The following is a 24,560-nucleotide window of genomic DNA, read 5'->3' as shown; positions in this document are numbered from 1 at the left end:
AGCTTGACACACAATCACATTTCCTTATGTCACGATTAATTTCCAAATGAAAACAATAAGTAGGCCATAATAATGCCTAAACATAATATAATTATCTTACATACAATTGCAATGTCCTAACTGCACCTAGCAAACATGACTAGTCCTCATACAACTGCAAACATTATAAATTTAGAATAAGTAGCAATGTCCCTTTAGGAACATATTCTTTTAGTATCTCAAACTTATATATGATAAGCATTGATATAACGTCACGCGATAAAGAAATTGAGGAAAGAAAACACAAATATTTGTACAAACACATTCTTAAAAAAATATGACTGAAACAACTGCCCACCACATTTGGCTGTTCTTAGTTCAATGGACTAATTTTAAAGGCCAAAGAATACTGGTCGGCTTGGAGACATGGTACGCTTTTAAAGGCCCAGGTACAGAAATAAAGCCCTCTTTGAGAGAGCTCCAAGTCACCCCAAATGGAGATTTCAACCCAGTATTGGAAAGAGATTTCCTTAAAGAGAAAGAAATTTCTTCTCCGGTATTATTTCTCAGGAGCTCCTCTCAAACCCGAAAGTGCCCCTGACTTCTTCCCAAACGGGCTGCCCTGTTTTAGACCTCCACTCCTTCCCATGTGCTTGTCTCTCTTTATAAGTGTCTCCGCAACCCTGAATCCCTGGCGACTCTCTACCGTAAGCTCCATTCTCAGCTGAGGGAAGGCTTTCCAGGCAGACCCATCCCAACACTGGGTCGAAGTTTCCATCTGGGCTGACTTGGAGACTCTATCAAAGAGGGCTATATTTCTCTACCTGACTCTTAGCCAAGCCAGGGAGACACAAAGCTGTGAGGTGAGGTGACTAGCTCACAGACAGATCTGAAACAGCGAAATGAAGTCTGTCAGGTACTCAGTTCTGTATCTCTCCTAGTGTGCATGCTGTGTGCGTCGCAGCATCTTTCCTCGTAGAGCAGCAGTCAAGCTCGCGACCTTTTTGCTACCGAGTCGTGCCACCACGCCGCGCTTGTTTATTTACTTGTTTCGTTAACCTTTCAGGCTCTGCCCAAAGTGGCTCCAGAGCTCCCTAGCCTTTCTCTTCTAACTCCCCAAGAGTGACTACAGAACCAGCCTCTCCGCCCCTAGACCCGCCTCAGCCCTGTCTCACTTCCTCTCGGGAGGCGGGCCCTCCTCGAGTACCTCCCCGCCGCACAGTTCTAGCGGCTCAGTTTTCTGGCTCAAGTCGGGTATTCATTTCCCGCCCTCACAGACCCAATCCCGAAATCGAAACTGCACCGATCTCTATGGAGAAGGCGCCCGTATCCTCTGGATCTCCCTGCCTCCAACAGGATCCTGCTCTGGCCCCCACGCCCACCATGCCTCCACCAGAGGACCCCTCCGAAGATCATGAACACAGCCAAAGTCCCGCGGAGGTACTGCTGGGTTAGAAGAGGAAGGGCGCAACGGGTTTTATTCGTTTACACTGGTTGGGGAATGGATAAGGTCTGCATAGAGAGATGACTTAGTGTCCTGAAGAGACACCAAGGTCCGGACCTCTCCTAGCTGGGCAGGGGTAGAAATGATAGTATAGACTAAAAAGAGGAACCAGGATGAGTTAGGGTAGCCCTGGGGATATCTGGATTGTAATGAGGTGTGCCACCCCACTCCCTTGCTTTTAGCTCCTACCTCAGATGAAAGACCACAGTCCAGGGAGAAGGCCAGGCCAGGAGTCCCCTTTGCCCTGACCTGGAGCTAACGGCATGCCCTGGTCTATACAACACCCCGACCCCACTCGCTTCCAGTTCGCAGCAGTGGTAGCACATACCAGGAGCTATAGCACTTGGGACGCAGGGGCTGGAGCATGGTGGCAAGTACCAGGCCAGCCTGGTCTACAGAGAGAGTTCAAGACTGCTAAGGGAAACACAGCAAGACCTTGCTTCAAAACAAAACAAAGCAAAACAAACAAAACCTGACCCAGACCAAAGTGCTGTCTTGGTTAAGACCAACAACGACTCGTATTAACTTCTCTTCTCTTCACATTTTCATAGATTTCCTTTAGTTTATGTGTATGAAGTTTAGGGAATTGTTTGTTTGTTTTTTTCTTTTTCTTTTTGAGACAGGGTCTCACTTTGTAGTCTTGGCTGGACTGGAGCTCACTGTGGAAACCAGGCTGGCCTCAAACTCGTAGAGACCTGCCTCTGCCTTCTGAGTGCTGGGATTAAAGGTGTGCACCAAGCTCACATGGCTTCTCTCTCTTTTTTTTTTTTTTTTTTTTTTTTTCCGAGACAGGGTTTCTCTGTGTAGCCTTGGCCATCCTGGACTCACTTTGTAGACCAGGCTGGCTTCGAACTCACAGCGATCCACCTGCCTCTGCCTCCCAAGTGCTGGGATTAAAGGCGTGCGCCACCACACCCGGCTCACATGGCTTCTCTTAAGGAAGTCTAATTCTTGGTCCTCCTGGAAGTTTTACCTTAACCTTCCACACTTAGCCCTGGGGAGCTACCTCCATTCCTTTATTTTTAACCCTTATCCCTTCGCAAAACCACAAATGATGCCACATTGCCATAACTTTTTGTTATTAGCATTATATAACCAAGGATTAAAAATACTAGCTAACATTTATGGGCACTTTTCATGTGCCAGGCACTGTCCTGAGCACTTTGTACCCTTTAAATAATACCTCTACTTTTGTTTCTATGAACTTAGATATTCTTTTTTTTAAAGATTTATTAATTTATATAGATGAGTGTTCTATCTGCATGTACACCTATATGTCAGAAGAGGGCATCAGACTGTAGTATAGATGGTTGTGAGCCACCATTGGTTGCTGGGAATTGAACTCAGGACCTCTGGAAGAGCAGACAGTGCTCTTAACCACTGAGTCATCTCTCCAGCCCCCAACTTAACTATTCTTAATATTTCATATAAATGGAATTGCACAATATTCTCATTTTATGGCAGGCATAGTTCACTGACCACAATGTCTTTAAGGTTTATCCATGTTGTTGTATGGATCAGGATTTCATCCCTTTTTCGGGTTGAATAGTGTCTCACTGTATGTGTGGACACATTCTGTTCATGCATTCGTGTACTAATCGACACTTGGATCTCTGTGACTTTTGAGGTTAGCGCTGCTAGGCACATTAGTATATAAATATCTATTTGGATTTTTTTTTTCTCCCAGTTCTTCTGGGTATAAAATGAAAAGTGGAGGTTCTGGTAAGATAGTATTTCATGCCTATGTTTTTTGAGAACCAGCCCCCCAAATTGTTGTTAAGCACTTTATATGAAGTTGGTTCTGTTCCAAACTGAATCCTTTGAAGGCAAAGATGTATCCAATCTTGTGTCTCGGGGCCTATTAGAGAGTCTTATAGTTAAGCAGATAGCCCTCGAGTAAATTGTGCAGTGAGAGCTGCAAGGCCCGAATAAATGAGGAACTGGGTGCCAATAAGCCAGGACACGATCCAGTGACTTCCCGGAATGGAATGTAAGTCCTATCCATTCCAGTCTTCAGCTGAAGGGATGGGCAGCCAGTTGGGGAACAATATTTGGGTTTTCTTTAGGCCTCACTTCCCTCCTTGGTTCACCAGCAAGCCATGAAGGAGGAATTCCAGTTTCTGCGCTGTGCGGGTTGCCAGGCCCAAGCCAAGTGCCCCAAGCTGCTGCCTTGCCTGCACACGCTGTGCTCTGGATGCCTGAAGGAGCCGGGCCTCCAGTGCCTCGTCTGCCAGGCGCCTGGGCCAGCCAGTGCTAATGGGGAGGCCCTGGATAACGTGTTCTTCGAGAGCCTGCAGCGGCGCCTGGCGGTGTTCCGGCAGATTGTAGATGCGCAGGCTGCGTGCACCCGCTGCAAAGAGTTGGCTGACTTCTGGTGTTTCGAGTGTGAGCAGCTCATGTGCGGCAAGTGCTTCGATGCACACCAGTGGTACCTCAAGCATGAGGCTCGGCCCCTGGGGGAGCTCCGCGGTAGCTCAGTGGGCGAATTCCTCGACAGTACGCGCAAGTCCAACATCTTCTGCTCCAATTCCAACCACCGCACCCCAGCGCAGACTAAGTGAGTGGAGGAGCATCCTGGAGCCAGGGGGTGGGCGCTTTAGAGAACCTGTCACTCAAAGTGGGGTCCGCTGGCTCGTAGCAGTTTCTAATGCCCCTCTGAATTATATAATGCTGCAGAATCAGCTTTTCACCCTTACCTAGTATGCCTTTAGGGCAACAATTTTCAGAGGGCCATTGCGAGTGAGGTGTAAAAACAGTACGTCTTAATACATGTCACCATAGAACTTTATATGTCTTAAGAGTGGTCTTTTCCTCCGGGGGCATCAGGGAATCTCGGTAATGCTGGGTGTTAGGATAAAGGTCAGGTCAAAAGTGTTTGAAAAGTCGAAACTATAGCATCGGCGGCATCGGCGAGTGCTGTATGAAAATGTCTATAGGAAAAGAGCAAAGAAAAAGAAAAGAGAAGCTCACTTATGTATTTTTTTTTTTTTTGTTATACGGCATATCTTAATTTCATGTTTATATAGGGAATATATTTACATAGCTCACAAGCAAAATTTATACTAACTGGAAGAGAATGCCATCTCCAGTCCATTCCCTCCTGCCTCCAGAGGGCAGCTGCCACTACTAATTTTGAATGCTTCTTTTAAGTTTCTTTGTAAATATATCACAGGTTGGGTAACCTTATAAGGGCTTGTGTCTGTCCTTTCAGCCAATAAGGTAGGATGTGATAAATGAACTTCTGGCCATTCAGAAGTAGATTGCTTGCATACAGTTTTTCCTAATAGGGGCTATTGGTTTCTAAGGAATCAATGGCAATAGAAAGTGTTTCCTTATTTGAGATACGCCTTAACCTACTGACTCTGTCCTCTAGGAGCTTACTTCCTGCCTGATTCTCACAAGGATGGGAATCCATCGCTCTTGCTGGATTCCTCTGCAGTGTATACTGCTGCTTAATTTGCATTTCATTGTGCTCTGTTAAGATCAAATGGCTTTTTTTTTTTTTTTTTTTTTGGTCTGTTTATTGGCCCTTGTGTTTCTTCCTTTGTGAATTGCCTGTTTGCAGTCTTGTTTTCTTTTCCTTGGAGGAATTGGTTCCTCTGTAAGAATTTGTTGTGGTTATTATTTTATTTAGTATGTGGTATTGTATTCAAAATAACTAGTTTTAGGTGATCAAATGGCCCCTGCCCCCTACTCTCTGTGTATGACTTTGAATCAGTTGGAGGAAGAGCTCATGCCTATGCTAAAAATAGTCCCTGATATGTTTTGGCTTTTAGTATGATTAATTAAATCAATGTCTTTTCTTTGAGCTGGATTTTGATTCCTAGGAGGAAAAACTATTATATACTATATATAATAGTATAATATAATATAATATATTATATATAATAGTATATATACTATTAAGTTCACTCCTAGCATTTTGAAATATTTTATTTAGGCTACTCTCTGTAACAGTGAGTGTAATCAATTTAGAATGAAGTATGTATGTTTTTTGCATTAGGTTTTCCTGCATGTTTTATATAATCTCTTTAATTTGTAATCTTTCATTTCTTTGATCATGATAATGATCAGAGGGGATGATTGATTCCCCTCCCCTCTACAATGCTCATCTTCCTGCAAACTCTAAGTCTTTTCAAGATTACTCATAAGCCAGCATGTCTTTGATACCAGTACTGGGTTGGTAGAGGCAGGCAGATCTTTTGTGAGTCTGAGGACAGTCTAATCTACATAGCAAGTTCTGGAACCAATAGTGAGACCCTGTCTTTTAAAACAAAAGCAAAACAACAATGACAACTTATAATGCTAAAAAGTATAAATACTATGTAAATATTCTTTATACTTTAATATTTGGAAGTAATGATTAAAAAGACTGTATAGATACAATATAGACTCTGTGTGTGTGTGTGTGTGTGTATGCGTGCGTGTGCTTATGTATGTGGAGGAGGCCAGGAGACAATTTTGACTGTTGTTCATTTGTCACTGTCTTTTTTTTTTTTTTTTTTTTTTTTTCTGGTGGTTTTGGAAAAACTGGTTATTTTTCACCAACCTCAGTGCCACATATAACCCACAATTTCCCTCTGGCCTCAAGTCAAAATCAACCACCCTGGCCTTTGTCACTGAGCAGACAAGTAGTTCATGCTGGCGAGCAGCCCAAGAGGTGACTTTAAACTGGGCTTAGGGTCTGCCTTCAGGTCATTGGCATTTGATCACCATGCCTGTGGAGTGGATTATTTCAGCCCACCATCATGTCACGCCTGGAGTGTGCCATGTTCTCTGTTAAGCAGATCGAGCCTTGCCTTCTTGGGTATCTGTGGCAGACAAACAGAGCCAGCCAGTGAGCAGCAAAGGTTGTAGAGTGACAAGGTCTCACCAACTACCCAACTGGGTTTTCACAGTGACTCTGATTACACTGTCTTCATTCTGTTCCCTTGGTAGTGTCACCTGCTCAGGACACTGATCGCTAATGTGTGAGCAGAAGGAAGAAGGAAGAAAGGCACAGTGGTCTAGATTGCAGAAAACCACTTGCTCTGCCTGGATGGACAGGGAGAAGCTTAGCACTGTCCTTGACCCCCGTGGAAGGAAAGAGAAAGGCCAGAAGGAGCAAGGCTTTGTGTGCAAGGTAGAACACTAGCGTTTTAGAAATTGCACTATGCAGGGACAGAAAAGATGAGACAAGTGAGATTGTGAGAAGTTATGATATTTGTTGTTGTTGTTGTTTTGGGACAGTGTTTCTCTGTCCTGAAACTTGCTCTGTAGACCAGACTGGTCTCAAACTCATAGAAATCCACCTGCCTCTGTCTGCTTTCTGAGTGCTGGGATTACAGTCATGTACCACTATGCCCCAGCCAAGTTATTTCGTTCCACACTTTCCAGAACATTCCGCCACTGCTCAGCTTGCTTCTTTTTTCCATGCATACACTCTTGTCTTGTCATTGAGCACCTATAGACTGTTAATGGGACAATGGAGTACACTGTTGGAAACCCACCATGGTGAGATCCTTTCCCTGCACTCTGGTTCTTGGTCTCAAGTAGGCAACGCTGGCAGCTGTAAGGCCAGTATTTATTCATTTAGCTGCATTCTTATTTCTACTTCACCCCTGTTCATAAAGATTTTGACAGGACTTATTACCATTTGTTGGATATGTTCAGAAACTGAAGTATAGAATCTGGAGGGAAAAGGAAGTCTCTTTTGCCTAGAGTTATTTTAAACTCCTTGTTTTTTCTCTGAAACATCATAAAGGCCAGGTGTGTAGAGGCATGGGAGAATCAAGCGCTCTCTCTCTCTCTCTCTCTCTCTCTCTCTCTCTCTCTCTCTCTCTCTCTCTGTGTGTGTGTGTGTGTGTGTGTGTGTGTGTCTCTGTCTCTCTCTCTCTCTATATATATATATATTAATGTACTGGTATTTTTTAAATTTCGTGTGTATTGATGTTTTTTGCTTGCATATATATGTCTGTATGAGGGTGATGGATCCTGGAGTTATAGACAGCTCTAATCTTCAAGGAGGGTGCTGGGAATTGAACCCAGGTCCTCTGGAAAAACAGTCAGTGTGCTCTTAGCCACTTAGCCATCTCTCCAGGCCCCTGGGGAAGTCTCTTTTATACATACAGTATCCTAGCAAGTGGGCTAAGGCTATTACTGGGTCTGAAACCAGGTCTCCTGGGTAAGTGCAGTTAAAAACTGAGAACGGCTTGTTTACTATCCTTCCTGATACACACACACACACACACACACACACACACACACACACCTGGTACTATAGCTGTATGGAGAAAATGAAAGGCTTATTGATCACTAAAGAAGTGTGGTAGGATCAGAAGCCCAGGGCAAGCCTCCTAGACAAGCCAGAATGCTTGGCAACAGGTGACAGAAAGGCAGCTCCAGGCAGGAAACAATGACACACAGCAGCAGAGCTGTGACCAAGCCCGGGAGAGCCGGCTGCTGCTGAAGGGGACTGTGCTCATGGGCTCCACTTAGCATTGGGACTGTAGGGGGCCAAGCCAGGTACCAGGGGTGCAGACTTGAAGGAGACTCTTAGCTGCCCGGCCTGAATCTACCGTCTGGGAGAATCTACCTTGACTTTGCACCCTGGATGCCTTGCTGCCACTTCCTTCCCATCCCTGCCTGTCCCCACCCTTCCTACCCACTCACCCACCCCTGGTGCAATCTTTAGGTCATTGCATCTTCTTGGGGCTCAGTGATAGTACTAAGACTGATTTCTGACCAGGAGGAAGCATGGCCACATGGCAGAAGAAAGACTCCTGCTAGCAGTTGGGCGGCATAACAGGAAGACTAGTAAAAGGCCCCAGTCTCAGATTTTCAAATGCGCTTGCCCAGGAGACCTGGGTTCAGACCCATTTGGTAGGAAACTGTGTGTCTAAAAGAGATTCCTCTACACACCTGGCCCTTGTGATGCTTCAGAGAAAAAAACAGGGAGTTAAAAATAACTCAAGGCAAGATAGGGGTGGAGGTGAGCCCCTAGGAAGGCTGATCTGTCCTCTGCAGCAACGTTGGGCTTAGCTGCTCAGAGGCGGAGCATGAGACCTTAGCCAGTGCAGAAGAGTGGTTAACAGTGAGACTTACTGTTTTTTATTTATTTATTTTTATTACGTATACAATGTTCTGTCTGCATGTACAGAGGGCACGAGACCTCATTACAGATGGTTATGAGCCACCATGTGGTTGCTGGGAATTGAACTCAGGACCTTTGGAAGAGCAGCCAGTGCTCTTACCCTCTGAGCCATCTTTCCAGCCTGAGACTTACTGTTAACAGGCCTCTCCCACTGAGTCCTGACCCATGACATGAAGCTACCCGGAATGGTGTCTGTGTGTCTGTGCCGCCACTCTACGATCAGTTAGGGAGACAATTGTATTTCAGGGCCTTCATGCTGGGCACTGAAACAGCTATTGCCAATCAAATGAGAACTGCTGGCTCTGAGGCCTCAGGATCCCAAGGCTACGTTAGGTCCACACAGTGCCGTCCTCCCCGGCAAGGCACACGGGCCCCAGTAGATGGCTGAGGGCTGTGAAGTGGGGAGAGCTTGTATCTGATTGTTAAGAGGATTAGGGGAGCCTTGATTAAAAAGAGACTTTGGAGAGGTGTATTGAGTTCTGTGAGTCTCGTGAAAAACAATTTGTAAAAGTGAGCGAGAAATGTTTAGTTAGCTTCTGGAGCGTAAAATGGTTGGTAGCCCATGTGAGCCAGGAAGGTGACCTGGTGCCTGACCCGGGCACCTGACCTGCCGACACACGACACACGTGTAGATCCGATTGTCACCAGGAGGGCTTTGCGTTTCTGCATTTCTCCGTTTCTCCTTTTACAAAAGCCTCTCTCTTCAGGGCTGGTGGAGGATTGCAAGCACGAAGGAGGTTACATACAGCTAGCCTTGAGTCCTGGTGGGACAAGCAATTGTCACACAAATTCAAAGCTGAAATCTCAGTATTTATCTCTGGTGAGTCAAATTCTCTCCTTGAAAAGCTGCTCGCAATGCTAGCAGCCACTCAGTTCGGCCTAGGCCAAAGTCATGCTTTCCCAAAGCACCCTCCTTAAAAGGAAGGCCGATTCCATACTGTTGTCAGGAGGGGGGAAAATAAGGTGCCAGGTCTGGACGGAAATGAGGACAAAGGACAGGGTTGTAGCCGGGCCTCCTGTAAGCACCTTAGGAGCCCTTTCCTGTAGAGTCAGCTGTGGGGTTCTCCGGTTGGAACCTACCCACTTCCTCCCACAGCAGAGCACCTGCCCATCTTCTGAGCCCGGCTCCCTCTGCTATCTTAATCCCTGACCCTCGGCAGAGACTGTTTCCACTGCCCAAGGAGACTGAAATGGGAGTTCATAGGAGGTAACCTAGGAGGAGGCCACTCCCACCAGGATGAAGGACTCTTTGACTGCAGAGTGTGATCTCTCCTGTCTGCCAGCCCGCAGCTAACAGAAGGATCCTGCAGGTTGCTTATGTAGAGCTCAGAGTGTGATCTCCTTTAGAACTGTACTGTTGAAAGGAAGCATGCTGCTAAAGCAATGTAAAGTTTCGTTTTCTTTGAATTTAACAGAAAAACAAATTAGACTTGCCAACTTCAAGTTATGTTCAGGGGCTGAGGATGTGGCTCAGTGGTAGGGTATCTGCAGAGTCGTACAAAGCCCTGGGTTCAGGAAAAAGAAAGAAAGAAAGAAAGAAAGAAAGAAAGAAAAAACAAGGAAGGAAGGAAGGAAGGAAGGAAGGAAGAAATAAAGGCATGCAAGCAGGCAGGTAGACAGGCAGGCAGACCTCCCTTCCAAAAAGGTTCCTCCATCTATTCTAAACCTCAATGCCTGGACTTTAAAAATTATTGGAGGGGTTGGGAAGATGGCCCAGTGGGTCAGGACACTTGCCTCCAAGCCTGATGACCCGAGTTTGATCCAAGAGACCACCTGGTAGAGAGAAATGACTCCTTCAAGCTGTCCTCTGATCATATACAAGCTGTGCCCCTCTTCTGTCTCTGTGTCTGTGTCTGTGTCTTTGTCTGTCTGTCTGTCTCTCTCTCTCTCTCAAAAACAAAACAAAACAAAACAAAACAAAACAAAACAAAACTATTGAAGCCTTACAGTTTAATGAAGCTCTCCATAGTATTAGTGGAATCTCAGCCAGGGACGATCTTTTGTAGCGTTCGGCACAGGCCATTTTACGTTTAGTATGGTGATCCCCAGACTGGAGATGGAGTTCAGGACAAGTGCTCTCTGCCCCCCCAAGCTACCGGCGGTCAACACCCACATTCTGTGCTTTGGTTAAGCTCCTGACCAGAGGGATGTTGTCGGTAATTATTTTCCTCCACGGGGGACTTTCATGTTCCAAGTTGCTTGAGTCTCTTGGTTTTGAGAACATTCATGGCTGCTCTTATGCTCTAGTGATGCCTTAGCTAGATTTAGTGTTCGTGGGTCACACTCTCTTTTCCTTCTGAGTGTTGTACACACTGCTGCATTTTACTCATCAAAAAGAGCAGAGGGCTAAGGGAAAATGCATTTTCTTTCTCTGATTTTTTTTTTTTTTGGTGTGTGTGTGTGTGTGTGTTAGGGTGTGTGCAAATGTATTTGCACGAGGAAGCAAGTGTGTGAATGTATATATGTAGGGTACGCATGCTCATACATGTACATATGAAGGCCTGCAGTTGACACCGGCTGTCTCCTTTTGATCTTCACCTTACGTTTTGAGGCGTGGTCTGTCATTGAGCCTCTCCATACACTGTTACGCCCAGCTTTTCACACAGCTGTTCTTTTTTTTACACAGGAGATCCGAGCTCAGGTCCTCATGCTTGCACAGTGAGCACTGAGCCATCTCCCGAGCATCCCCTTTTCTGTCTTAGTTGCCCAAAATGTTTCTTAACCGTGAAACTTATTAGTTAAACAGCGTGATGGCTAATATGTTAACTTGACACAAGCTAGCCTCACTGGAGAGGAGGGAGCCTCAACATTGCGCTGTAGGTAAGGCTACAAGATATTTTCTTAATTAGTGATCAGTGTAGGAGGGCCCAGTCCATCATGGACGGTGCCATCCCTGAGCTGGTGGTCCTAGGTTCTATAAGAAAGCGGAAACGCTGTACACAGCACCCCTCCATGGCCTCTGGCAGCATCAGCTTCTGTCTCCAGTTTCCTGCCCTGTCTGAGTTCCTGTCCTAACTCCCTACCATGACTGTGGAAGAGTAAGCCAAATAAACCCTTTCCTCCCCAAGTTGCTTTGGTCATGGTGTTTCATCAGCAATAGAAACCTAAGACATCCAGGATGTCTTGACAGTGAGCGTTTCATATCAAATTATTCTTGAACAATCTAGAACCTCTATTTCAGTGACATTTTCCTACATTACTTTCTCCTCCTTTTCTTCCTTATCTTTTTGCTTGCTTTGCTACTAATACCACGCCCTTTAATTTATTATTTTTAAGTGTTTTATTAGTAATAATCTAAAAGTATCATTATGCTTTGCAGGGAACTTACTTCGCAACATTTGAGTGGGTAACAAAGGTTAGAACTACCATATACAGGCAAAGTCACATAAGCATCATTTTTATAATTTACTTGATAATTCCAGAATTGCTTATGTTGCATAGGGAATCACTGTCTACTTTGTATATCACCAGATTCTGTTACAGTTTAATGATCAATTTTGGCCATTGAATTTTATAACAAATTCCTAGAATGGCAAATCTTACACTTTGAACATATTCTGCCAAAGCTGTTAAGATTAGCATGGTATTTCAGGACGGCCATAAGTAAATGGCAGAGTTTGCTGGGGTTTTTTGTTTGTTTGTTTGTTTGTTTTGTTTTTTGTTTTTTTAATTTTTTTTTCAAGACAGGGTTTCTCTTTGTAGCCTTGGCTGTCCTGGACTCACTTTGTAGACCAGGCTGATCTCGAACTCATGGCGATCCACTTGCCTCTGCCTCCCGAGTGCTGGGATTAAAGGTGTGCGCCACCACCGCCTAGTTTGAGTTGGCTGTTTTTATATGTTACTTATCGAATGAAGTGACATGCTGTCACCATCTTAGGCACTTACTTACTATCCCCCTCCCACCCACTTTTTAACTCACGGGCTTAGCTGATTATTTTGGATATTCTATTTTGTCATTTTGTTTAGTGAAAATAGATCAGATTAAAAAAAAAAAAAACAACTCAATCACTGTTACTATCTATAGAATAAAGCTTGTCTTATTTCTTTGTGTGCATGACTGTGTGTGTATGTGTACACTACTCTTGTGTGTGTATATAACTGTGTGTGCATGACTGTGTGTGTGTATGTATGTGTGATTATGTGTCTGTCTGTCTGTACATGTGTGTGACTGTGCATATGTGACTGTGTATGTGTGTGTGTATGACCCTGTGTGTTTGTGACCTTGTGTGTGTGTGTGTGTGTGTGTGTGTGTGTGTGTGTGTTCATGACTATGTGTGTTTGCATGACTCTGTGTGTGTGTTCATAGGCTGGAAGGTGAGGTTAGAGTCTTCTTGGTTGCTCTCCACCTTATTTTTTGAGACAGAGTTCACTAATTCAGCCAAACCAACAGGCTACAAACTCCAGGGGTCCACCTGCCTCTGCCTCCCCAGCGCTGGGACTACGGATATGTGCTACCACACCAGGCTTTTTATGTGGGTGCTGAGGATTCAAACTCAGGTCCTCGTGCTTGTGCAGAAAGTGCTTTCCCAACTAAGCAACCTTCCCAGCCTCAACTTCATCTTATTTCCTGAAGCATTTATTGGCCAATTTGGTTAATGTTCATCAGTAGATAATTATAATGTATTATTACAAAATTCAGTGAATTTTCCCCTCAGTGATCTAACCTTGTTCCAAAAATTGAGTATTTTTTAATTAACATGAAACAGACGTGAGACTGTTTGGATTGAGATTGTAAAGGGTACAGCTTCCACCACCTCGGCTTCTCCTTTGGGAATGGCAGGGTGGAGGCACTGGGGAGTCTTTACTGGTGTAGGAGGAAGCAAGATCGCCAAGCCAACTTTCGGATAGTGCCCCAGGAAATCGGCAGTAGTTAGGCAAGAACACAGACAGTAGCAGTGCAGGGACAGCTGAGGAGCCAGAATTGTGCTGCCAGTGTCTTTATGCCCTGGCCTCTGCTGCACATGGCCTCATAACATTGTTGAGATAGATGGAGGTAGGACTCGGTCAGTAAGAATTACTGGTGAGCTGTTGTTGGAGTAGTGGAGAGGGAGGCGTCTCTGATGCCCCGTAGTCTCTGGCTTGAGAACGATGGTGCCATTCACTGTCTTAAGGATGTCAGGAAGAGCTGGGGACCCATGGCACCATGGACTTGCTTTCTGCTGAATGAGTGATGTGCCCAGTGTCTGAAGCCAGATCTTTTGACTCTTCGGACTCTTCTCGTTCCATGCTATCTGCCTGAGTCCCCATTTCCTTCCTTCCACAGACTTTTTCAAACATTTCTTAGCTATCTGGTTTATTAATTTCTACATATGACATTTATAATCATTTGGCTAAGTTTTAAAAGCCTCATAATTAAACTGAAATGTCTTTTGAAACGTCTTATGTTATCTTGAGAAGTGATAAGCTTATAATATTTACTCTTTCTGAGGAGGAACTTCACCTACTTTTCTGGGTTTTTAGAACATTTTTAATTTTTTAAAAATTATTTATTATTGTGTATACAATGCTCTGTCTGCATGTACACTTGCAGGCCAGAAGAGGGCATCAGATCACATCATAGATGGTTGTGAGCCACCATGTGGTTGCTGGGAATTGAACTCATGACCTCTGGAAGAGCAGTCAGTGCTCTTGACTGCTGAGCCATCTCTCCAGCCCTAGAATATTTTTAATTTTAATATTACATTTATCTATTTCTTAATTTAATTTTTTTTCATACAATATATTTTGATCATAGTCTCTCTCCCTTCCCCAGCTCCTCCCACATCCTCCTCTTCTCCTCCCTACTCACCCAATTGCTTGTTCTCCCCTGAGCCTTGTCTCAAAAAGCACACAGAAAAAGCAAAAAACGTGGACTCTGTTCTGTGTTGACCAACTGCTCCTGAGCGTAAGGCCTGCCCTGAAGTGTGGCTCACACACCCTGTCACTTCACTGAGGAAAGTTAACTCTCCCCTCCCAGCAGCTGGCGGTTGTGAAGAGCTTCCTGGTTAGGGGTCAGGTCAGGCTCTGTGCCTACTTCCTGTCCTCCATGCCAGGACCCCTACTGGTTAGTTGTGCGCTTATGCCTGCGTGCCCCTGCCACGGCACAGATGTGCACAGGTCAGAGGACAGCCCCAAGAAGTTTTGTTTGTTTGTTTGTTTTGTTTTGTGTTTGCCACGTGGGTCCTGGAAATCTAACTCAGGTAGTGTGCTCGCCTTTTTTTACTGAGCCATCTCACTGGCCCCACTTTTCTGTTTTTTAGACTTCTAATGCATTATTTGTTAGTTTCCTCATATAAATCTGGCAGATTCCTTGCTTGCTAGTATGTCTAAGTATTTTGAAACTGTTTTGGATTATTGTTATGCCTGGAACCCCCACCCACCCCAGTTTGTTTTTGTTTCCTTTGTGTGTGTGTGTGTGAGAGAGAGAGAGAGAGAGAGAGAGAGACAGAGAGAGAGACAGAGACAGAGACAGACAGACAGAGACAGAGACAGAGAGAAACAGAGAGAGACAGAGACAGAGACAGACAGACAGACAGAGATAGAGACAGAGAGGTGAGGAGACAGAATTCTGGTATCACCATCTTTATGTCCTGCAAATGACATGGCCCTGAGGGTGGGCCTGTATCTGTACAGCCTCTGCTCCATTGCTGCTCACCTCAGTCAGGCTCCATCTTTGACTAACTGCACTCAGCTACTTAGATCAGACTCCCGTGGCAACAGGATCCTCATGCTTGGGGCCTCTTCTCTTCCCACACTCTGGGCTCTCTGGGAATCCTCTGCTGACTTGAACTAAGTCTCCAGGGTCTGACGGAGTGCTGAGACTCCATCACTTTGAGTTGCTTGGTGGTGGTAGTGGTGGGGGTTGAGAACCAGTGACACTGAGGACCAGGATGTGACCAGCAGCTCTCTGGTGATAGTTTCAGGTCATGCTGGTCTTAGTAACTTAGGCCAAAGTGACCCCAGAAAGACCTTTCCCCAGAGCTCAAGTGAGACTCAACATGAGGGGTGAGAGTCAATTACAGATAAGGTAACTGAGAACATCTTTCCTCTAAAATTTGCAGCAACCGCATCCACATTCTTAAGAGCTCAGATGGAGACTGCTTCCAGGCTTCTGTGTTAAATGCCTATTGCTGCACTAACAAATTGCCACAAACTTTCAGGTTTAAAACAATACAGATCCTTTACCTCATCCCTCTGGACTCCAGACATTTGAAACAGGCCTGAGGTTAAGTCAGAGTTCCAGCACAGTTTGCCTCCCTTGGCATACTCTCTGGGACAATCCGTTTTTCTGCTTCTGTGCTGTCCATACGCCTTCAAACATGTTCTTGTCTACTTCCAAAGCCAGAGAGAGAGAGAGAGCCTCACTCCAGCCTCTGCTCCCATCGGACCCTCGCTCACTCTTACAACAGCTCTTGACATAACACCCAGGAAACTCAGAGTAATCTCTCCATTGTAATTTTTTTTTCCCCTGAGACAGGGTCTCTCTGTGTTAGCCTTGCTGTCCCGGAGTAGCTTTGTAGACCAGGCTGGCCTCAAACTCACAGCGATCCGCCTGCCTCTGCCTCCCGAATGCTGGGATTAAAGGTGTGCGCCATCACTGCCCGGCCTAATTGTAATTCTTTTTAAGCATTTTTAAAGACTTGTTTTTATGTGTGTTGCCTGCATGTATGTATGTATGTGTGTCACATGTGTACTTGGGATCCAGAGACATAAGAAGAGAGCATCAGATCTCCTGGAACTGGAGTTGTGGACTGTTGTGAGCCACCATGTAGGTGCTGGGAATCAAACCAGGGACCTTTGTAAGAGTACCAAGTGCTCTAAACTGCTGAGCCATCTCTGCAGCCCCTATAATCTGAAGATTCTTAATTTAACCATACATATTAAAGTCTCTTTCCCTTGCATCATATTTAAAAACTAGATAGAATGATTACACTAAATGCTGTGGAAGTCTCTGTTAGCCTATATGTATATTAAATTGACTAAGAAAAGTTACATATATTTATCACGTATACCATAATGCTGTGACAGACACTGTAGACCTGGAAAAAAATCCAACTAATTAGCATATTCACAGCATCACATACTGGCCATTGATTAACATTTTGTATGCATAAAATATTAAGAGATATACATTATTCATCTAGCAACATATTACCTGTACTCTTTCATAGAGAGAAAGGCATCAATACATTAGGCTGCCTAACATGGGTGTTATGTCATTAAATCACTTCATATCCGTCAAAAATAAAAGAGGGAAGAAAGGAAAAAAGGAATGCACAAATAGGAAGTCATGTGAGGGTTTGTCAAAAGGTATTCTGTTGGACTAAACAATTGCCCATGTAGCTGTAATGGAGGAGTTATAAAAAGAACACATTACATTTGTCCCTATGGACCTAAAGGAATGTCCTGGATGAAAAATGAGGAGGAAGTTACCAGGGGATTGAAATGTCATTTTATTTTTTTTTAAAGACCAAACATTGGCCCTCCACGTTGTTTAGCTGTAAGTCTTGGTTCCTTCACATGGGAAAGAGAATAATAAAAGTACCAGACAGTGCTTGCAAAGGTGGAGTGGTGTGCACCTCAGGAACTTCAGAGTCTGGATGTGGAAGAAGACATATACCGTGCTCACCTGGGGCCTGGGTGGGCAGGGTAGGGGCAGAGCTGGGGTTATGGGATGTTAAGAAGGTGGTGGAAAGTGGCTATTCCTGTTTGTATTCTGTCTGTGTCTGCGTTGCTGCCTGGGTGGGGGGATTGCTATTGTGGAAATTTTTAACATGTATTTTTTAAATGTGTGTATGTGTGCTATGGAACACACGTCGGTTGTCTCCTTCTACCATAAAGGTTATGGGGATCAAACTCAGGCTGTCAGGCTCAGCTGCAAGCACCTTTACTCACTGAACATCTTGCTGGCCCTGTAGTATCTTTTTACTGTCTGGTATTTTATGGATAGATCTGGTACCATAACCATTGGCACTGAGTGGGGCAAAGCATAAGCTGAGAAACAGCATGTGGGCTTTACGTGTCCGCGGTCTTATGTGTCCGCAGCATCTACTGCCGAGGCTGCTCCAAGCCTCTGTGCTGTGCATGCGCGCTCCTGGACCGTAGCCACAGCCATCTCCAGTGCGAAATTGGCGAGGAGATCCAGAAGCGGCATGAGGAGCTGGGCACCATGACGCAGGCTCTGCAGGAGCAGGACAGGACCTTCGACAATGCTCACGCTCAGATGCGCTCGGCCATAGGCCAGCTGGACCACGCACGCGCAGACACTGAGGAGCAGATCCGTGCACGCGTGCGCCAGGTGGTAGAACATGTGCAGGCGCAGGAGCGCAAGCTGCTGGAGGCTGTAAATGCACGCTACCAGCGCGACTACCAGGAAATAGCTGGTCAGCTGGGCCACCTGGAAGCTGTGCTGCAGCGCATTCGCACTGGTGGGGCGCTGGTCAAGAGAATGAAACTCTATGCCTCTGATCAGGAAGTGCTGGACATGCATGGCTTCCTGCGCAAGGCACTCGGCCACCTGCGCCAGGAGGAGCCCCAGAACCAGAAAGTCCAGCTGCGCATGAGTGGCTTCGAGGAGTTCAAGATGTGCCTGCAGGACCTCATCTCTTGCATCAACAAGAAGACAGGTAAGTATTGAGGGAACGTTCATAGGCAGCTGATTTGTCATTTAAAGGCCCCATGCTTCACTGATGTCCCCAGGGGAAGGCAAAACAAAAAAGATGATCTCCATTTGATAGATGAAAGGCAAGTATTAGGTCTTAGGATCCGGAGGGCAGAATAAGAGGATATGCTGATCTGGTTCGGCAGGCACCCAGAGCAGGCACTTTGCTAACTTATTTGCTAACTCTGTAGAATAGATGTGACTTTGTCAGCCTTGGGGAACATGTAGGAATTGAGAAGCTGCAGAGCTGAGTACCGGATGTTGTATCATTACATCCTATTCTAGGGATCTCTTAAGTCTCCTATGCCCAAGAAAAGAGAAGTCAACTGGGATGTAAGGTGACTGGGAGTGGAGGCAGCTCCGGAAACCTAGCCTTGAGGTACTTGGTCAGACACTGAAAGGAAGAATTCCCCTAGGACAAAACAGCCACCTGCCAGCCTCTAGGTCTCAGAGCTGCTGGTACTGGGCTCTTACTATGCACAGAAGTGGCAGACTAGTCCTTGACCTCAAAAGTTGTCTTGTCCAACTGGGAGAGAATCCTGCACTACGGGACACATCGCATAGCTAGAGACATGCTTGGCTCTGAATCAGAATCCAGAAGCTGTGTCCTGACTGAGCTGGTGGCATCACAGGGCTTCCCAAACAAAGACCATGGGTGCACATGTACACCTTCCGGGGTTTTGTTTAAATCTTTAAGCCAGAAGGCTAGCTCTGAGCAGCCGTTGAGGGGTTCCCTCCTGGCTCCTGAGGATGGAATGCTTCTTCCTCAACCTTGTGGGCCATGGGCTCATAAAGGGATGGTTCTAGAATGGAAATAGACTTGTATCTTTCCCATCTAGGTAGTGAATGATTCCCCGGAGATGAAAAGATGCGCACTTGGGGTTTATTTATTTTTTGTTTTGTTTTTCCAGATGAAGCTGAAGCCAGGAGAGCCATCCCAGAGGCAGCCAGCACTCCCACGGACTCTTTTGACCTTGAGCAGGTGAGAGGGACTTGATGGGTGAGGAGAGGTGGTCAGACACAGTAGGCAAATGGTTGGGAGTCCTGATGTCCTGTGAGTGCCAGGGGAGTGCCTGAGAGAGGACAGTGAGTGACTGAGCTGGAGCTCTCAGCAAGAGGGTATTAAGGAACGGTGGCTGGCTAGCTCATTCATAAGTGCCCACGTAGCTCTTGATGGGCCATGAGCCAGTTCAGGAAGGGTCAGATCCAGGGCTGGGCAGGAGGCAAAGGAAGTGAATAAAAACAGTGGCCCTGTTGCATGGGACACAGGATATGCCCGAAGCTTACACTAAATGTGTGAGCCATTTTCTGGGGCTGGCATAGGTGGATGTCCGTGCTAACGTAAATGGTTCTCGGACTTAAGCCTAGGAGTCAGAGCTCAACCCCACAGATTCCAGGGCCATCATATACCTAAAAACTAGTTTCTCAGGGTTGGAAAGCATCCTTAGGAAATCTCACGTTGGCAGTCAACTCTGCTGCACCCTTGACTTGGTCGTTTTCGTGCACACGCCTTTGGAGACAGGAAGTTCATTCCTTCTTGAAGTGGCACTCCCTGCTCTGATTGCTCTGACTGAGGGCTTCCCAGGGTAGAAATGCACAGACATCCTTTCCTTTCTCCTCCACCAGCACTCACAGGCACGGCTCCCCTGAAGTAGGACATGCTCTCTCCGTTCCTTCCTGCACCTGGCATCTTTCCCCTCCCCAGCTTGGTCACTGTTGGGTGTGGCTGCATGTCAAGACGTGGGCCAGGACTAAGCAGATCTTCTGGTGGGCAGCCAGGGTGTTTAAGCCTTTCCAGCTTTGCCTTGGAGTGAGCCACAGGGAAGAGATTGCTGTATGGAAAAGATTCTTGGGGAAGGCAGGACTTTGAGAATTTTAGAGCTACAAGAGAGCCTGGAGTCTAAGGCCTCTTGCCAGGAGGGGGTGGTGGTCAGGGGGTTGTAGTTAAGACCCAAAGAGCCTCGGCTGTGAAGCAATTTGAACTTGAACTTCGGCAGGGCTCTTCTACAAATCTTCTTGCTTTTTACCATGGTCGTGACTTGGGGGCTGAGGGTAGGACTCAGGAAAGCGGTGGGTAGCAGTGGGTGGGAGCAGAGGTCATACGAGGAAACAGACCTATCTCATGAGAAATGCAGCCGCATCATCGGTCCCACCAGGAAGTCAGGAAGGGCAGCCCTGGCCCTCACAGTAGGGCCTGCCCGGGAGGGAAAGTAGTTTTGATTTTAAAACTCTAAGACAACTTTAAATGCATGTGACACCCCCTCCCCCTTATCATCCTCTGTTTCATCAATGCTGTTGAGTGGTGTGTTGTGGGAACAGAAGCAGAGGCACCCAGCCTTGCCTACAGGGTGTTCCTGGCCTAAGCAGAATGCGGCCCTTTTATATATCAGCACCCTGCAGAGCCATAAAGGCAAAGATAAGATGGTTAAACTTTTTGCCCCTGTTCTGAAGATCGAATCCAGGGCTCGGTACATGGTGGGCAGACCCTTTACCATGGAACTGCCTGCCCAGCCCCATGTACAAGTTTGCATTTCAACATCTCCCTTTAGTCCTTTTGAGCTGGTACCTTGGAGTGAAATGGTTCCGCCATGTGGTGATTCTTTCATTAAAAAATTTTTATTTATTTTTATTTTATGTGTATGGGTGTTTTGCCTACATGTAAGTGTACCATATGTATGCAGTGCCTGCAGAGGCTGGAAGACAGCAACAGAGCCCCTAAAACTGGGGTTACAGATGGTTATGAGCTGCCTTGTGGGTGCTGGGAATCAAACCTGGGTCCTTTGCAAGAGCAACCAATGCTCTTAACCCCTGAGCCGTCTCTCTGGCTCCTTTTCCGCTTTTTGAGGAACTGCTCCTGCTTCATTTTGAGATAGGTACTCAAAGCACTGAACACCAGGTCTGACATGGAATAGTAATCAAACCAGTATTGTATTCATGATTCATTCCTCAACCCCTCCCACTAGTGGGGCTCTGAAAGTACTAGTTATGCTTCTAAGCATGTTGATGGCATTCAGCACATTCCATCCCCATTGCCATATGAGGCAATTGTTATTATCCCACTTTATGGTGGGGGACTGAGGCCCGGTGAGTTTAAGTAATTCCAGCGTGTGTGATAGCTGCTGGACAGAGTTGAGACCCAGGGGTAGAGGCAAGCTCGTGGGAAGCTGGGCTCAGAGTTTCTCACTGCTGAGGGAGGTGCCGCTCCCAACAACAAGCAGCTGGTCTTTAGAGGCATGCAAGCTAGGCTGGTCGTCAGGCATACTCAGAGGGGTTGGGCACCGTGGTCCCTGATGTGTCTCCCTGTGCTGTCAGTGCGCGTGTGCGCGCGCGCGCGCGCGCGCGCGCACACACACACACACACACACACACACACACACACACACACACACACACACACGAAGTGGTTGCCTGACCAGCAACCTAATGTCAGAAGGAGGTGACATCATGGAAGGTTTGTGAAGAACTCCTTGTCGCAGCGAGCTCTTCTACTGGAACCAAGAAACTTACAACCGAGGCAGGTTGTAAGCCCAGGGTCCCTGGTCATTTCTAACTTTCTTGTTACCTGATTTTTACAGCCTAACGAAGTACAGAGGGCACAGGATCAGGCCCTGGAGCTGTCTCAGACCCAACCTGTGGCTGTGGTACAGTCAGTGCCTGGAGCACACCCCGTGCCACTGTATGCCTTCTCTATGAGGGGCTCCACCTATAGAGAGGTAAGCTCCCCTACTTAGTCCTGCCTCAACCAGAAAGGCTCAGACTCCAGCCAACAGTTAGGTTGTTCCGTATTCTCCATTTACTCTGGGATGCTCCCCTAGGAAGCTCACAATAAGCTTGAGGCACTCTCAGGCCAGCTGGGATGCTGGGACAGCCAAAGCTGTGAGACCGATAGAGACCGTTGCCAGTGGCCGTGACCAGTGTGCGTGGCAATGTGAGAGAGCTTTCTGTTTGCAGAGACGAGGGGATAGGAGCAAAAACCTGCCATAGAGCCCTGGCACTCAGCTTCTGGGTCTCAGCACAGCAACACAGGAGGCGCCTGAGTCACCACCCCCCCCTAACTCCCCACTGTGCAGGAGGCCTCTCAGACAGTTTCTCCCACGAAGAGGAAGTGCAACCACAAAGATTGCTCCAGGAAGCTCATCAAGATGGAGTCCCTAGAGGAGAGTGAGGACAGGTTGGCCACAAGCTCCCCTGAGCAGCCCAAGCCCAGCACCTCCAAGGCTGTGCCGCCTCCCCATCTGGATGGGACTTCCAGCCCTGAGATCCCCATCCTGGAAAGAGAGACCCTCCTGCCCACCAACAACCATGTCACCAGCAACACACGAGAAACAGGTAGGAGGATCAGGCAGGGAGGCACCTGGGTAAGACCCTCGTGTTGCTCTCAGACATCTGGAACATCCCCAGGCCCCACCTGGCCACTCAAAGCCATCAGGATTCTCATGTTCCCATTGCTCTGAGCTGCCCTTGAGTGGGGGGGGGGGGGCAGTTTACCCTGTACTTTGCTGTGGGACGCCTGAGGGGCTTATGCCCTAGTTCTGCCTCCTTTCCTCCAAAACGCTGCCAGTGCGAAACATGGTGCTTTGGGGGACATAAAGACTCCATCTCCTCCTGACGCACACGGAACAGGGCATCCACCGCCCTAACCCATTGGCTTGCAAGCATTCTCTTGGATGTTTCACCTCAGCCAGTGGACATCCCTGGAAGGATTTAATGCTTCCACTCCCTCTCCATTTCAGAGGAACGAATCGTGGTGATCAGCAGCTCGGAAGGCTCAGATGCCGAAAATCTGGTGAGTAACTCGGAGTTCAGCCTAGGACTCCTGTCTCCCCTCACTCAAGGTCCTAAAGGCCACAGCCACAGTGGGTGACTCTCAGGGAAATTTTCCCAGGAAGGCAATAAAAGCCTAAGCCGTACCAAGGACACTCTTCTAGTACCAGCTGCATGCACCCTAGCCCTCTCACTGAATGAGGCAAGGATGCTTCTGTGCTGCTTGCTGGACTGCTGCCTCCAGGGCCTGGCTATCCTCTGGAATAGCCAAAACCCTCATCTAGAGCTTCCTTATGTATTTCCTATCCTCTAAGTTCTCCATGAGGCAAGTGGGGCAAGATTTCATTTCCTGGTTCATCAATGAGCCGGGCATGGTGGTTCACACCTTTAATTGCAACGCTTGGGAAGCAGAGGCAGGTATGGACCTCTGTGAATTGAAGGCTGGTCTGGTCTACATAGTGAGTTCAAGGACACCCAGGGCTGTGTAGAGAGATTCTGTCTGAAAAACAAGACAGCAACAGCATCAGTCAGTGAAGGCTAGTGATGGATAGTGTGTCCGTGGGTAACAAATAACGGGATGTCTTATTTATTTTTCTATTGCTAGGAAGAGACACCATGACAAAGGCATCTTATAGGCATCAGTAACCTTTTTAGAGGTTATTGGGTTTTATAGTTTCAGAGGGTAAGTCCATGACCTTTTATGGCAGGGAGCATGGCAGCAGGCAGGTTCATAATGAAACCTGTGACTCTTCTGTACTTGCAGGTACGTTATCAGAGACTAGGCTATTAAGTGTCCAGGGAAAGCAACGCCTGAGTAGAGTGAGAGGTTAGACTGGAGGTCCCCAAGCCCACACACAGTCTGAGATTCCTCATTGGAAAGCATGCAGAGCTGCCAGATACCATTGCAATGCCCTCTTTACCACTCCTCCCTGCTAAGCACCCCAGAAGCCTCCCACCTGCATTAGACCTCCCACCCCAGCAGGGCATGACGTCTGCACTAAGGCACCTGAACCCACCAGTTTGGTCTTCTCATCATCCTGCTGAGCAACCCACTGAGCAAGCTGCCGTGTCTGATGCCGTATCTCCCAGCCGGCCTACCACTTGCCAGAAGTATGCTGCCATCATCTCTCAGATCTGCACTTTCTTACACAAAGCAAAGAGAGCCACCTGCCTTCATCACACTCTTGATGGCCTGTGCCCCAGAGTTACTACACTCCAACACAGGCTTCATTTTGTAGCTCAGGCCATCGCCCCTGCCATCATAAGGCTTCCCCGGCATCCCGCTGATGCTCGCACACAGAGGGGCATCAGTAGACAGCTGGATGCGCAGAGCCTTTCTAGTCCCTTGGACACTCCCTCTGGGGCTCCCTCGATTTTCACCGATGGCTTTGCAACTTTCCCTCGTTCCTCCATGGCTTCTCAGGCTAATGCTTCTTCCATAAGTGTTGCTCATATAGCAGATCCCCCCAGAAATTCTAACGAAGCCCCAATGGAGAATCCCCAAGTTCAATGCCTGCCTTGAAGTCTTTTCATTACCACTG

General features: G+C 46.9%; 1 protein-coding gene across 2 annotated transcripts; it reads left to right on the top strand.

Moving 5' to 3' along the window:
- The first annotated feature begins 1,184 nt into the window (after nt 1–1,184).
- LOC127198557 (protein PML-like) lies at nt 1,185–23,127 on the top strand. Of its 2 annotated transcripts, XM_051156559.1 has the most exons (7): nt 1,185–1,419; nt 3,577–4,040; nt 17,640–18,220; nt 19,167–19,237; nt 21,831–21,968; nt 22,326–22,584; nt 22,989–23,127. In XM_051156559.1, the coding sequence occupies exons 1-7, from the start codon at nt 1,291–1,293 to the stop codon at nt 23,117–23,119; spliced, it is 1,773 nt and encodes a 590-aa protein (XP_051012516.1). In that variant the 5' UTR covers nt 1,185–1,290; the 3' UTR covers nt 23,120–23,127. The 2 variants fall into 2 exon arrangements, with proteins under 2 accessions (XP_051012516.1, XP_051012517.1); XM_051156560.1 differs by lacking the exon at nt 21,831–21,968 and having other exon boundaries at nt 1,186–1,419.
- Nucleotides 23,128–24,560: the final 1,433 nt, after the last annotated feature.

Source organism: Acomys russatus, chromosome 14, assembly GCF_903995435.1.
Source record: "Acomys russatus chromosome 14, mAcoRus1.1, whole genome shotgun sequence".
Classification (NCBI taxonomy): domain Eukaryota; kingdom Metazoa; phylum Chordata; class Mammalia; order Rodentia; family Muridae; genus Acomys; species Acomys russatus.
This window is presented reverse-complemented; position numbering and strand designations above follow the sequence as displayed.